Source organism: Xenopus laevis, chromosome 3S (assembly GCF_017654675.1).
Source record: "Xenopus laevis strain J_2021 chromosome 3S, Xenopus_laevis_v10.1, whole genome shotgun sequence".
Lineage (NCBI taxonomy): Eukaryota > Metazoa > Chordata > Amphibia > Anura > Pipidae > Xenopus > Xenopus laevis.
The window spans coordinates 48,556,350-48,572,380 of record NC_054376.1 but is presented as its reverse complement, the minus strand read 5'-3'; the positions used below and the strand labels follow the sequence as shown (position 1 = coordinate 48,572,380).

Here is a 16,031-nt window from a genome sequence, read left to right as displayed (position 1 = left end):
TGGGAGTGTTCTGGTGTGGGCCTGTTGTGCTGCATCTGGGCCTGGACAGCTTGCCATCATTAATGGAACAATGAATTCTGAACTGCACCAGTGAATTCTAAAGGAAAATATCAAAAGATCTGTTCCTGAAATGAATCTCAAGAGACAGAGGGTCATAAAGCAAAACAACGAACCTAAACACATAAGTCCAAAATAATGGTTAAAGAAGAATAAAATCAATGTTCTGGAATAGCCAAGTCAAAAGCTGGACCTTAACCCAATTGAATTGTTGTGGGAAGACGTAAAGTGAGCAGTTCATGTGAGGAAACCCACAAACATACAAGAGCTGAAGCTGTTCTGTGGAGGAATGGGCTTAAATTTCTCCGAGTTGATGTGCAGGACTGATCAACAGTTACTGGAATGTTATTGCAGTGATTTTTGCACAAGAGGATCACACCAAATACTGAGCAAAAGTAAGTCAATACTGATTCACTTACTTTTGCCACAAGCAGATATGTTATTGGATTTTGTTTTCAATAAATACATGAAAAAATCTAATAATTTGTTTTTCATTTGATTAGCTACTAGGTTTTCTTCATCTACTTTTAGGACTTGTTTGAAAAGCAGATGATGTTTTAGGTCTGTAAAAAGTATTTTCTTTTTCTCTGTAATCCTTATTGAAAGCAAACCCAGCCTATTTGGGTTTATTTAGACTTATATAAACTTAAAGGAGAATTCAACCCTTAACTAAAAAAAATCCCTACCCTACGTAGACCTCACCTCTTTCCCCCAGCCTAGCTGCTACCCCGGGGAAATGCCCTACCTTTTAACTACCCCTCGGTGCAGATTCAGGGATCACAGTTCACGGCAGCCATCTTCCAGGTCTTTATTAATCTGAGAATGAGACAGACAAAGCGGTTCATGCGCAGTTAGAGCAATTTTACCGGTTCGCAAGAACTGTGCATGCGCCGAAATAGACGGAAATTGCTGAAGTGCCGGAAGAAGACACGAAGACCCAGAAGATGGCTGCTGTGAACTGCGATCCCTGAATCTGCACCAAGGGTTGTATTCTCTTTTAAAGTATAAAGATCCAAATTACAGATAAGATCTGTTATCTGGAAACCCCCAGCTGGGTAACAGGTACCATACATGTACTTTATTTCATATTTTCACCTTCTACCTCTACATTGCCCCCCACATTTTTCATCAAACAAACGAGATGTTCTCTGAAAATGTTAAAGTAAATTGTTTGACTGCTGTTCATTTGGTTCCAGGGTATCAACTAAATTCTGCTGAATGTGTGGACATTCGATTAAATCGGACTGTTGGTGATCATTACTGTAATTATTATCCTGAAAACAAGAAGCCAAAACCCAAACTGAAGGAATGTAACATGGAGCCCTGTCCTTCCAGGTAGATGTATAGCTGTGATATTGGCAGATCCCACTGCAAATGTTCAAGTTAAATGGATTTTGTCACAGGAAAACATGATTTTATTTTCAAAATGCATGTTAATACCACTTCTCAGCATAACCCTGCACTAAAATCTGTATACTTTGTCAGTCCTGAGAAGCACCAGAGTACTTGATTATACTTTAAATTGCTCCCTAAGTGGATTGTCGGGGGTAATAACTTGGCACATAATTAAGCAGAAATGCAGAATGAGGATTTTCATGCAGTTAGGGTACATAAAGTTTCACCAGTGGTGATTCACAAAGGAAACAAATCAAAGGTATACTCGGGCTCGGATTTGTGGCGAGGCCACAAAGGCCCGGGCCTAGGGCAGCAAATTTTTAGGGTCGGCATGCCACCCAGCGCTTCCTATGGAACACTTGCGCACACAGAGGAGGGGTTGCAGTTTTTCTTTGGCGCTAGGACTATGCATGGGGGGTGGGGGACATAGCTATCAAATCCGGCCCTGGGTATACTGGGTGTTTGTTGCAGGAGTGTGATTTCCTTCCACCACTATACAGCATATGGGTTGAATAAGTGAGTTTGGACTACCACTGTTGTCAGGGAAAACCAGTGGTGGTTAAAATGGCCCTGTCTACCTGTCACATTGTCTGAAAAAATGAAGTGCATTGTGACTGATACACAAGATGATGACGCAGGGTCAGACTGGCCCACTGGGGGCAATTTTTTCTGGCTGGACTTTTAAAGGGGAAAAACATTTTTTTTGTAGAACCCCCCCCCCGATTTTATCATAATTTATTAAACCCAGATGGTTTTAAAAGTCCGAATAAAAAAGTACTCCAACTCAGACCTGCTGAGTTCATGTAGAAGTCAATGGCAGATGTCCCAATGACATTTTAGTTCAATAATCCGAAGATTTCATGGTTTCAAGACGCTTGAGAGGGGATAGTATTACACTTTATAAGTATATTAGGGGACATTATAGACAAATAGCAGGGGACCTTTTTACCCATAAAGAGGATTACCACACCAGAGGCCAATCCTTCAGACTAGAGGAAAAGAACTTTCATTTGAAGCAGCGTAGGTGGTTCTTCACAGTGAGGACCATATCAAGTAACCATTATTATGAACAGTTAGTGATTGTATGTTAACTAGAAAGTGATTACAGTTCAAAGGAGTAATTACTGTTCCGTGGTTCCAGTTTTTTCTTTTTGAGGCATTTCGTAAAAATGATTGGCTACCATACACTTTCATAAAATGCTTATTTCAAACTAAAATATACATTTTGCTAAGTGATAGTCCCTGGTTAGTCCCATAGTGCTGTATAATCAGACGGGGCATTACATATTGCTGTGTAATAATAACACGTAAAGCTGACAGGGAATTCAATGGTGAACAGGTACATTTTTAGTTACTGAAATACTCCAGAATATTTCTACTTCCTGATTTTAAACAATCCATTTCCTTAAATGCCCACTAAGCACACATGAACATTTACTTATAACATGTGCAGTTATCCCTACATAAATAGATATTATATGAAGCTATGAAGTAAGTAATACTGTCTGGGCATCATTATCTGCAGGGAAACATGCATGGCTGCTTAGTTAAACCAAATTACAATCTAATGCATTAAAAATCACTGTGAGTTCTGTTTTATTTAAGCAATCACATGGCCAGACTGACATCTGTTTCTTATGCTAGATAAACAGAAAGAGAATGTAGAAATTTCTTACACTGTTGTAGCACTAGCAACATCCAGCTTCTCAGATTCTTCAGTATGTCAGAACCTTCGCCCCACATCTGACAATAGTGGAGCCATCATTTCCAGTCAGCGTAGAATCGGTCATTACATGGGTTAGACAGGGGGAAGTGACCTCTGTAGAGAAAAGAAGAGAACATTTAAGAGCTTATAACTGTATTCAACCTGTTGACCGCAGTAAGACAACTCTCATATCATCTGACACCACAAAATGAATTGTGATGACAAAGGAATGGAAACCGTTTGTCATAGTGCTGACATACACCACGAGTCTATTTATACAGCAGAAATTAGTTATTTCATAAAAGCAAGTCACAAATTCTATCTTTACAATCTCCATCCATGAAGTTATTGTTCATTTTTACGATGGGTTAGTAACATACGTAGTAACATACATAGTTAGTTATTTTGAAAAAAGACACACATCCATCAAGTTCAACCTTTTAACTCTATTTTAACCTGGCTAACGGCTACTTGATACAGAGGAAGGCAAAAAAAACATTTGAAGCCTCTCCAATTTGCCTCAGAGGGCGAATAAATTCCTTCCTGGCTCCAAGATGGCTGGACCAGTCCCTGGATCAACTTGTACTATGAGCTATCTTCCATAACCCTGTATTCCCTCACTTGCTAAAAAGCCATCCAACCCATTCTTAAAGCTATCTAATGTATCAGCCTGTACAACTGATTCAGGGAGAGAATTCCACATCTTCACAGCTCTCACTGTAAAAAACCCCTTCCGAATATTTAGGCGGAACTTAGTTTCTTCTAATCGGAATGGGTGACCTTGTGTCAGCTGGAAAGACCTACTGTTGTTAATTGTAGGCCAATTTATACAAATCTGCCCATGGCTGAAAAACACATTTTTGGATTAGCATATAGTTTACTATAATTATTAGAGTACCTATGTCAATTGCACAGCACCCCAGTGGTTGTATACTTCTACAACTACCACCATTGCTTAATGAAAAACTATACCACCCAAACAATGTAGGTCTCTATAAAAAGATATTGCATAAAACAGCTCATATGTAAAATCCTGCTTCATGTAAATAAACCATTTTCATAATAATATACTTTTCTAGTAGTATGTGCCATTGGGTAATCATAAATAGAAAATTGCCATTTTAAAAAATAAGGGCCGCCCCCTTGGATCATAGGATTCACTGTACTCACAAACATACCAACAAACCATACATGTTAGGTCACATAAGCCAATTAACAGATAGAGTTCTATCTTTTGCTTCCACACTTCTTCCTGTTACAGTTAGAGTTGTAGTATTTCTGGTCAGGTGATCTCTGAGGCAGCACACAGACCATCACAAAATGGTGGCTCAAGGCAAGAGATGTAAAAGGGAAATATTTACTTAAATATATATTCCAGTTTGGTAAGATTCTTTAATATGCCACTTAATATAATATGAACTATCTGTTGCTTAAGTGTTCATTTTGGGAGTATAGTTTTCATTTAACAGTTACCTTTCTATTCCATTATCAGCTAAGGGCTGCAGACTGGACATATCTGAATTAGACTTTTCTGGCTCTTAGGTTGCTATAAACTAAGCATTGATTGGACACAGGGAAAAACTTACAGACTACTTCTTTTGTGTGTTTGCAGTGATGGGTTTAAGGAGATAATGCCGTATGACCATTTCCAGCCTCTCCCACGGTATGTTGAAATGAAAACATTCTTTGCACTTTGACGTGTGATATCTTTTAGCAATGTGCCAAAATTCTTTATCATATTCCTGTTTCATTACATAAAAAAATATTTGCTGCTATCAGAGAGAGAAAAAAGTTCAGAGAATGTTTGTGTACAAGGCTAAATGAAGTGCCGCTTATAAACCAATATATAATTGCTTTGCTGCTGATCTGTCACAAATGCAGCAACTGTCAAATTTTTTCTGCTCTATAGTGTGACAAATGTCCCTGGATAATAGACCAGAAATGACCAACACTCAACTATCCAGAATTTGTTGAATAAACTTACATTTCAAATGTCATGTGCAACTATACTTTATTTTCTTCGAGAAGCAGAGGTATAATAGTTAGAATGCCTCGCAGAAATTTTCCTTGGTCTGGCATGATTCCTTCAAAAATAAAAAAACATGGGAACCTGGACAAGTGATGCAAATAAATGGATAAAGGTGTATTGCTCGATTTCATTAAAATAACAAAAAATTACAAAGTAGCTTATTCACATAATGGCTAAAAAAAAAGAAAACATGCCTTAAGTTTGTCATGCCCTTAATGTGCATTTTGTATTGTATAAATAAATAGGAGAAAAAAAACTTTACATCCACACATTGTACAAAGAGTCACAACAGTGTGAACTAAGTGGGTTTAACTTTTCTCTCTTGAGTTACTAGGCTATGCCAATCCAGTTATTGGTGTTGAACCATGCTAGCCACTCAAAATGTTGAGGGCTAAAACTGAAATTATATGAAACATAAATCGAGTTGCATAAAAGTGATACCTTTGTTGGATAAAATGAAACTAAAATGTTCAGGAATCCTGCTGTTGTTATCAACTGTATACCACTTTTGTTATCTTTCATATCAGAAGCTTTACATGTAGGCTAGGAAGAGCAATGTTGCCTAAGGAATTGAATTTCCATACCACAAACCTGCCTCCCTTTTTTTTTTAAATAGCGTTTAATTTAAGATTCATAATTACCCCTAGATTTCCTTACAAAATGATGGTCAGATTATCAATGACCGCCATGGCACTATAAAAATTAATGTGGTCTTTGAAGAGATTGCTATAGGAAACATAAGTTTCTCCCCTGTGTTTGGAGGCAGCAAACACCATTAACATTAAAAAGTCTGTGTCATTTTAAAAAATGTTTAGAAAAAATCTTTCCCAGTGTGATTGTAACCCTGAGGCTGAGGCAATGATAATACTGTATTTCCATCTGCAAAATTGTAAAAAATGGTTGATGCTTTCAGAGAGGTGTTTTTACATAGAAACTACCAGCCCTGCTATTATAACCCAGCCAGCAATGATTGGGCACACTCAGTTATAACATAAGGCCTATCATGGGAATAATTTATTTTCATGCTACAATATTTACTGCATTTGAGAATTATTTCAGTGTTCATAGTTTAGTAACACAAAGCAACAAAAACGAGTGTAACTAGCAGCTACATTAAATCTGACTGTAATTCCATAGCACATAATGGTTGCTGCAGTGGCAGAGCCTTTGGCATCTCCCTCTGACAAACAGGGCTTTAACTGAATAAATATATAAACAATAAAACAAACATGGGTTCCAGAACAGAGTACAAGAATCTTATAAGTTGCTTATAAGTTGCTGTTAAATACAATAACACACTGGTTGTAATGATTAATATATTGCTTGTAGAAAGTTCAGTAGACCAATTAATTTACATTTCATTCTTTTATTTTCCAAAACTATTGCAACATCAGCTAAATATAATTAACTGATGTTGCAGTAGTTAAAACTACCCGTTTAAATGCTAAACATATAAGTAGAAAGTGTTTTGAGAGAATAAAAACTGCTTTATTATTTGTTCTATGTTTAAGTTTGTGTATTTATGTAAGTGTTTTTATGGCTTGAAATCAATAATCACCTTTACGGTAACATAATGTGGCACAAAGATAGGTGGCATCCAAGCTTATATGTTATGTCGTTTTTGAGGGATTCTTTATATCTGTCTGTGACATAAAGATGTCTTCTCATATTTTACCCAAACCTGATGTGTAGATCTTCCATTCTCCTGATTTAGGTGGGAACATAATCCTTGGACAGCATGTTCTGTGTCCTGCGGAGGTGGAATTCAACAAAGAAGTATTGTTTGTGTAGAGGAGACCATGCATGGAGAAATACTGCAAGTGGAAGAATGGAAATGCATGTATGCCCCTAAGCCTACCGTTATGCAGACTTGCAACCTCTTTGACTGTCCAAAATGGATGGCAATGGAGTGGTCACAGGTAAAATAGTCACATGGAATATGAAGATGAATTAAGCCTAATATTCCAAATATCTCATCCACACTGGTTCTGTGAAAGACAAAACCAAACTGAATCCTTCTGTATTTTACCAATTGTGGTAAATACTCTTTATAACTGCAGTTAAGTAACGGAATTTATCTATACATTAATAGCCATTTCATTTAATAATAGGTCTATTGGTAGTAATGGCACACTAAGGCATTTTTTTAGCATTTCCAAAGCTCAGAAGGCCATGGAAAATTGGGGCATCTCCTGTGCTTGCTTCACTGCCTAGTATGTAATTGTAAGTGTTCCTAAATGAAATGCCAATTGTTGCCAAATATCTTGATGACATTTTTGCATGAATATTCCTTCCCTTGAAAGTTTCAGAGAAGGAAATCCTTTTATAATTCTCTTTATCATTCTGTGGAACCTGTTGCTTTAGAGGACTTATTTGCCATTGCTATTATACAGTATACAAGTAGCCATAGCTAAAGCACATGAACTATGGACTTACTAGTGTTTGTCAAATTCAGAGAAACAAATCTGCAGACTGATTTTTTTTCCAGTTCTCAAGTTACTGTTCACTTTCTTCTATTGAATTTATATTATGACTACATTTAGGGGCAGATTTACTAAGCTCGAGTGAAGGATTCGAATTAAAAAAACTTCGAATTTCGAAGTGTTTTTTGGGCTACTTCGACCATCGAATGGGCTACTTCGACCACTACTTCGACTTCGAATCGAACGATTCAAACTAAAAATCGTTCGACTATTCGACCATTCGATAGTCGAAGTACTGTCTCTTTAAGAAAAACTTCGGCAGCTAAAAGCTACCGAAGTCAATGTTAGCCTATGGGGAAGGTCCCCATAGGCTTGCCTGTGATTTTTTGATCGAAGGATATTCCTTCGATCGTTGTATTAAAATCCTTCGATCGTTCGATCGCAGGATTTGCGCTAAATCGTTCGACTTCGATATTCGAAGTCGAACGATTTTAGTTCCTAGTCGAATATCGAGGGTTAATTAACCCTCGATATTCGACTCTTGATGAATCGGCCCCATAGTAACTATAATGTGACTTAAACCAGGTACAGGACCAACATTTTTTCATATATGTTTATGGGGCCCATTTACAAACAATGGAATTGTGATTTTTCTTTTCCATGAATTTTGAAATAATTGTGGTTTGTCTGTATTCAAAAATATTCAAAATTTTTGGGAAAACGGTAACAAGTTGTTTTTCACCCACTGAAGTCTTTTTTGCAGTGAAACCTAGTGATTCGCTCATCACTAGTAAAAAACACTAATACAAATATTCGCCAAGTAAAAGTTGTCAAGGTCTTATAGAAGTCAATGGGAGATCCGCTGATCTTATCGTACAGCTCCAAATCAGTTTGGATTTTTAGTAGGTTTTTGGATTTTTTTGCTACAAATTTTTTCATTTTTTTGTGCATCGTTCAGCACTTTTTTCCGTTCATACTTTTAATATTTGCCTCTTTTAATAAATTCAATGACAATCGTGGTTTTAGAGTTTGTGAGTTTCAAAAGCTCTAAACCTCTAAAATCTGACTTTTAATAAATAAGTCTCCATGTTTTGTGTTTTTCAGAATTTGATACTAGAGCTGGCTCATATACTATGGGGACAAGAATATATTGAATGTTTAATAGCTAACCTATCAAATATTACCACTTTGCGTACTTATATATTTTAGTGCACTGTGACATGTGGCCGAGGATTGCGGTACAGAGTGGTATTGTGCAATGATCACCGTGGGCAGCATACAGGAGGATGCAATCCCCAGCTAAAACCACACATAAAGGAAGAATGTGTTGTTCCAGTGCCATGCTTTAAACCCAGAGGTATGAATAAAAAATAAAAAAAACTATGTTCAGATGCTTGAAAGTGAGAGAAGAGGCAGATACACTTCTTAACTTTATGGCTGATACTCATTGCTTGATTATGCTTGAAAAAAATGAGTGATAGAAAGTCCAGGTCTTGGTTCCCACGGTAGGAGTTTAGAATGCACTGCAGTTGTATCTATCCCAGTTGATGGTATGTCACTAGATCTCAAGGTAATCTAGCTACAATATTTCTGAAATCTACTTATAAAATATACAATTTTTATATGATACTTGTTATGGCTCTCTATATTAAATGTATTTCTCTAATGAGGTTTGATTTGATTTCAATAGTTCTGAAGTCACATTATCAAATAGCCAAACAATAGGCAAGGGTTACCTTTTTGTCAGCTGTTTCCCTGTTACTTAAATTCTAGGAATGCTATTTGCTGGGCTTTGGTGATATTATAAAATGCTATTTATTTGTTGTTTAGAGAGGTTCCCAGTGGAAGCCAAGCATCCATGGCTCAAACAAGCTCAGGAGCTGGAAGAGACTAAAACAGCGTCTGATGAACCAACGTAAGACTTCAGAGGCTACGTTAACACAATAATAGAAACATTTTACAGAATTTGGGTTTAAGGATCTTGTATGCCACTAATGTTGAAGAAGGCTTTAATTCTTCAGTATCCAGTCAAGTGAAGTTAGGTTTTTTGGTTGATTTTTGACCTTCTTCTACAGTTGCACAATTGTCTTGAAAAAGGTTTTAGCTCTACAGTCATTTCTCAGCAATTTGATTGCTTTTTAGCATTATTTGTTTTTGCATGCATTCTATGCACGTGAAAATTGGTGTCTGTAGATCTGGCTTAAAATTTGGAATTTATCTTGCCTCCATATGAACTTGCGTAACTTCCCTTGTGGGTGCCTATTAGTCCCAACAGGAGTGCCTTCTATGATGGGATACTCAGATTGCCTCATAGCTGAAATACCATTGTTTTATGATAGTTGCTAATGACGAGGCAAATTCAGCACATCAGTATTTAGATTTTAATTTTGCTGTCAGCCCAAATAGATTGAATATGTCTTATCTCGTGCATTAACACTCAATAGCACAGCCTAAAAGTATTTTCTATGAATTCTCTAGCAGAACTTATGACATTTATCTGTAGTCGTATATCCTCTAACTACTGTACATATGAGTACATAAGAGTTTTCTCAATCTGTAACATTTGTGAGAACAAATAATATAAGATGAGCAGCCTTATTCCAAAACACAGAACTGAAAACTGAACTTTGCCAAACCAGCCTCGTGCAAAATAAATAACTTTGCCTTTGCGGTCTACCACGGCCAGTGTCCTACATTTATGCTGAACATTCAGTGGGCTTTTTTTTATTGGCAGAATATAATATGACTTGTTGGAAAACTCAGCCAAGAAAAACCTGGGCCTGACCTTTTTTTTTGTTGTTGTTAAATGTGGAATGTGATATGTGATAATAGAAACCCATGATGATTTTTAACGCTGCCCCCGGGTCTTCTTGGTTACTCTGGAAGTGTCAGTGTTTCAATGATTATGCATTATTTCTTAATTATTATTAGTATGGATTCTGGGCTTACATATTTATCTGCAGCTGCTGACTTGTGAATCTTCAATATCATGAAGCTGAATTTACAGTTGTAAGAAAATGATGTAAAAACAAGTTGTGCTAATGAAATGAGAGTACCGAAATCTTTCTAATTCTGTGGAATTTTGTCATGGCTCCCTAAGCAAGTGATCATCAGTCTTATTGTTCATATAGCCTATACCAAACAAGGGAAAGTTGTGCTCACCACTAATTTTTAAAACCATTAGGCGGGGGTGCAATGAGGCTGTGACCACAAAATACATATAGACAAATACAAGAGTCCTCTGCACTCAACCCATTACCAATATATTTAAGACATTGAGACATTTTGTGCTTACAGCAATTAAAAATGTCTTACTTACCTTAGTAGCTGTAAGCACAAAATGTCTCAATGTCTTAAATATATTGATAATGGGTTGAGTGCAGAGGACTCTTGTATTTGTCTATTGTCAGTGGTGGAACTACCAGGGGAGCAGGCCCCCCCCCGGCAGCTCGCGCACCGATGTTTCCAGGCCAAAAATCACGTACTGAGGGGGCACGGGGCCAGACTGCGCGTCCCGCACCAGGGCCCGCCCCCCCCTCTAGTTACGTTACTGTCTATTGTTCATATAGCACCATTATTTCCCACAGCCCTTTACAGAGTAAATAGATACAAACACAAGAGTTTAAAAATAAAATGAGCCTGTAAGCTCAATAGAGGGGAGTAAGACATAAGGTGAGGTGTCTTGTCAAGTCAACACATTAGCAGTAAGTGTGTACTGAAAAATTGGTAAACCAGGGGTTAAGGGTGTTATTAAAGATAATGATTCATTATACCTTAGTTTGGATCATGTATAAGGTACTGTTTTATTATTACAGAGAAAAAGGAAATCTATTTTAAAAGTCTGGATTATTTGATTATAATGGGAGCCTTTCTGAACTTTCTGGATAACAGGGTTCCGGTTAACAGATCCCATACAAAAGCTCATTAAAAAACGAATTAAGTACACTGTATTTATATACAAAAAATTCTAAATAATGTGAACTATTGTTTTTACTCAATTTAGGAAATATACTATTTCCCATTATATACATATGTGTGGTTGCTCAAATAGGTTTATCCCAGGAGCCTGGTCTCCTTGCAGTGTTACCTGTGGCAGAGGAATGCAGAGGAGGGAAGTCAAATGTCGTATACTGCTGTCATTTACTCAAACTGAACTGGAATTGCCTGATGAAGAATGTGAGGAGGAAAAACTTGATACAGAAAGATCCTGCTATCTTCTGCCTTGTGAAGGTGATCCTGGCACTCAGGCATCAGAACTTCCTCCACACAATATAGAATCTTCTCAGCTGTATGACTGGGAATATATTGGTTTTACTTTGTGTTCCAGTTCATGCTCGGGAGGTAAGATGTTTTTTATATGTCTGACTTTACAATGAAGGTATAGTGCTCAGCTTAGAAGCAGAAGGCTGGTATTTACCAACCAGGGATTGTATGTGAGCCCAAATTACGTAGCTTTAAATGAAGGGTTGTTTATCTATGATGGTGTCTGTAACATACTGTAAGGTACATTTGGTACTGTATTACAGACAATGTACCATTTATAATTTTATAATATTTTCCATTGAATTTCATTAAGTTTTCCAATGTTTGTTAATGTACTTGTTGGAACATAGCAGTGAGGAACTTGACTGTATGACACAGAGAAAATGTTGCTGGAAAAGTAGATTAGGAACTTGTGATCTCAGTTTTCTTTCAGTTCAATATGTGTTTGCTTTAGGACAGCTTTGCAAGTAATGGTAAATAACCTTGCTTTTTATTTTGAAATTCAGGAACACAAGAAGCAATTGCAGTTTGCCTTAATATGCAGACAAAGCAACCTGTGAACAACTCTATGTGTGACAGTTCAATGCGTCCACCAGCAATGGCTAGAGCCTGCAACACAAAGCTTTGCCCACCAAGGTATGATAGTCACTCTATAATATAATAATCTGATATCATTTATCAGCTTGGCTTTGGTATATTAAATATTATATGAATAGTTTTTTAATTCTAAATTCAAATAGTGTTTAATAAAAGAAGAACAAATGACAGTGCTTGGATAAAAACATCATATGTCACAGTGGCCCAGTATTCCATTTGTGCATCTTCTGCCCATAGAGCCTTCAGCCTCTATCTGCTCAGGTGTGACCAGGATGAAACATGCAGGGTGAGTTAATTACCTGAGCCCAGCAAAATATGAGGTCCTAGTGGGCTGAAATATGAAAAAGGAAAATTACAGGTAGAAAACTACTGAAATGGCTTTGTGTTTAGGAGGACAGAGACAACGAAATCAGGGTTATAAAAGATGAAGAATAAGCAAGGCCCACAACAAAGGAAATTGTGTTTGCTACACATACGTAAGAGCAAGTTGGCTTGGGCCAAGCCATGAAGCTAAAATAGTTCATATAAAACACAATGCGTGAGCAATAGTGATGGGCGAATTTATTCGCCAGTCGGATTTGCGTGATTCGCCGCCAGCGAATAAATTCACAAATTTCCAGTGAAAATTCGCGAAAAAAAACGGGCGCCGGCGTAGAAAATAGGCGCCATGCCGTTTCAAGAATTTCGCAGGAAATTCGCAAATTTTTTGGCTAAACTGCGCAAATTCGCCCATCACTAGTGAGCAACATGATTAAGGATATATATGCCTCAGTAGAATGCCTTTTAAAATGAAAGTAGAAAGTGTGTTTTCTATGTATCCTTCCCTTTAAAATAGGGATAAAAACATGCATATACATATGGCAAAGTAGAAATGTTAATAAAACTAGACTAATGTGTAGGAAATATCAAAAGGAGATTGAAAAACATGAGGGTATGGAAAAATGATGGATGGTAGGAGAAATGCAGCTAATTGTATATTGTATTAGGGAGGATTCTATTGTTTGCATAAGAAGAATATAGTGTCATTTCAGATCATGTTATTAACAGCCAACATATCTTAACTAGGCGTGCTCCAAATCCAGGCTTTAGTTCAAGGCTTTGGCCAATTCCCTGCAGATTATGCTGAAATTTAAGGGGCCAATTTATGATTGGCCAACCTTTCATGCACAGGGAATCAAAAAGGAAACTCTGTGTGAGTATACCCTTAAAACATGTGACTTTATAAGCACTGGAGAACTTAATGTGGCAATATTTTTGTTAATGAGAAAGTTATTTGATGTTTCTTAGGTTTGCATATGTAAATAAGAGTTTTAATTTGGTTTTATTGTTTGAATCTTTGGTGGAGGATTTGGTGGCAAACTGTAACAAAGATGATCTCTTAAAGAATGAAAAAATCTAGCATTAATTAAATGTATTTGCACAGGTCTTTTACCCCCCCCCCGTAACGTGGAAAATTTCCACGTTGCGCTGCAAGAGAATTAATTTGCGATACTGTGGCAAAAATTATTCGGACGCCCATTGACTTTAATGCATTTGGACCAAATAGTCGCTCGTATAAAAATTGATGTTTACGTCCAAATTGATGCGCATCCAAATTATTTTGACGCCCATTGATTTCAATTCATTTCACGCATTTTTCACAATTTCGCGAATTTCGTGGTAAATTTGCAAATTTTTCAGCAAAGTGAAACGGCACAGATTCACCCATCACTACTAATGGTGCATCTTAGCTCCATGATGTAACTGCATTGACAGACATGGTGTTGGCCTTTGTGCAGACAGACACACAGTAAATTTTGGTGTGAAAATACATTTTGTTTTTCGTGCTGATGCCTCCTGTGCCTTCTGATGCCTCCTGTGTGTCTTCAAACAGGCCGACCCCTTGGCCATCAATCCAGTTAGATGATGAAGTTGATGGATCTTGATGAATTAGGTAACTGTCACTCAAATGATTCAGCTAGAGTCTTTTGCTAATCTCTCCTGACACTATATACCTTGATGAATACCTTGTGGACAGTTTCTATGATGTCTTTGCAGTTGAGAAACTATGGTATTAACAACAAAACCAACTTGTCTTTCAAAAAAAGCAAATAACACTTTTCCATTTTAAATTCTATCGCACTGATTTATTTATAAGATTTGCATTTTAGAGATACCCAATGATAATATCTCAACACCTCCTTGTGCTGAGTTTCAATAACCTTAAACTCTTAATAAAGATGTTAGCTACAAAGGATTTTCTAGAATTGCCAGTATTTCTTCCTCCACATTATTATTTGTAATTTATCATGATTTTTGTTCTCTTGAGCAGACATGGCACCTAAAAATAATTTCAGGCTGCTATTATGACTGTATAATAATTCTGAAACCCTTTTAATGACCTAGAATTCTAGACTTCTCCATGGGTACAGCTATTTTAAAACTCCTGATTTTGGAAATAATATAAAAACCTGCAATCTTTCCAAAATTCAGGTCCAGCCTTTAATGTGTACTGGCAGATGTATCCTTTTTTCCTTAGCCAGAAGTCAGAAAAGGTCTTTTTAATAATGATTCAGGAAATTGTTTCACATTGAGGCTGAAAGAAGATTTCATGTTAGTTTCATAATAATTTCTTAGTTTTTCAGAAAAAGACGCTTCTATGAAATATTCACTTTGAAACTCTGTTATAGCTGATGTGAATACTGTGTTTACTATTTAAGTTGTTTTGTTCTGCTTCATAAAAAGTTCACATACAGTATAAGTTTTTTGATGAAGAAAGAAGTTATAATTCTTTTTCCCTCTTAGCAGAAATATTAGTTGAAATCAAAGAAAATTTGTTTGGGCATATATTTTTTTTTGAAATTGGTGGTATTAAAAGATTTTTCCAAAAAAATATTTCCCCTGAGCTGCATAAAGAGACTTTTTGTTAACTAGTAAAAAATATTCAGTGGGATCAACTAATGATACCAGCATGGACACAAATTGTGGTGTGCATAAATAATTTTATGCGAAAATGCATTTTGTATTAATTCTGACTTGAGCATACTGTTTTTAAAACCTGCACACATACGTTTAAAATGTGTGAATAAAAGAATTTTGTTGCACACATAGCCGCGAAGGAATTAAAGGGAACATTGGCCACATGTTTCTGAATAAGTGCAGAACTCTAAGGTGACTTTGATATTTTTTAAAAATTCTAGTACTGGAACAATGGGATATGTTATCTTCATTGTGGAATGAATAGTAATTTATCACACTGATTTGGGGGTTCACCGCTGTTTGCTTTTGTATTTGCAGGTTCATTAAGATTACCTAAAAATAAGTGACTGATGGAGACCAATTTAATGTCTAAGCTTTAGTTTATATATTAACCCCGTTCAATAATCTGTTATATTGGCATTTGTTACTGTGTGTGCTATCCATTCCAACTGTTTGGAAATGAAGTGCAGTGCATTGGAATGCACATGTGCTCATACAATAGTGTAAAGATACTAATGCAAGTGTTGTTGATATCTTCTAGACGATTCTGATGGTCTTCTCCTCAATATCTCACTCAACAACTCTTCATGTACAAACATTTTTA

The 16,031-nt window shown here is 36.6% G+C and overlaps 1 protein-coding gene and 1 long non-coding RNA gene across 5 annotated transcripts in view; one reads left to right on the top strand and one right to left on the bottom strand.

Annotated features, from left to right (window-relative positions):
- The window catches only part of LOC121402157, a 122,932-nt gene that overhangs the window by 58,010 nt on the left and 48,891 nt on the right, over positions 1–16,031 (bottom strand). For all 3 annotated transcript variants that reach the window (XR_005966628.1, XR_005966626.1, XR_005966627.1), the window contains exon 2: positions 3,129–3,271. This is a non-coding gene — a long non-coding RNA (uncharacterized LOC121402157). The remainder of the gene's footprint in view (positions 1–3,128; positions 3,272–16,031) is intronic.
- adamtsl3.S (ADAMTS like 3 S homeolog) overlaps positions 1–16,031 on the top strand; it is a 255,057-nt gene that overhangs the window by 190,214 nt on the left and 48,812 nt on the right. Inside the window, exons 11-17 of one of the 2 annotated variants that reach the window (XM_018255378.2) lie at positions 1,254–1,392; positions 4,770–4,820; positions 6,901–7,105; positions 8,819–8,966; positions 9,440–9,524; positions 11,661–11,950; positions 12,379–12,508. In XM_018255378.2, the coding sequence (XP_018110867.1) occupies positions 1,254–1,392; positions 4,770–4,820; positions 6,901–7,105; positions 8,819–8,966; positions 9,440–9,524; positions 11,661–11,950; positions 12,379–12,508 (1,048 nt within the window). Of the gene's footprint in view, positions 1–1,253; positions 1,393–4,769; positions 4,821–6,900; positions 7,106–8,818; positions 8,967–9,439; positions 9,529–11,660; positions 11,951–12,378; positions 12,509–16,031 lie in introns of those variants that run through there. The other variant, XM_041588273.1, reaches the window with a different exon arrangement.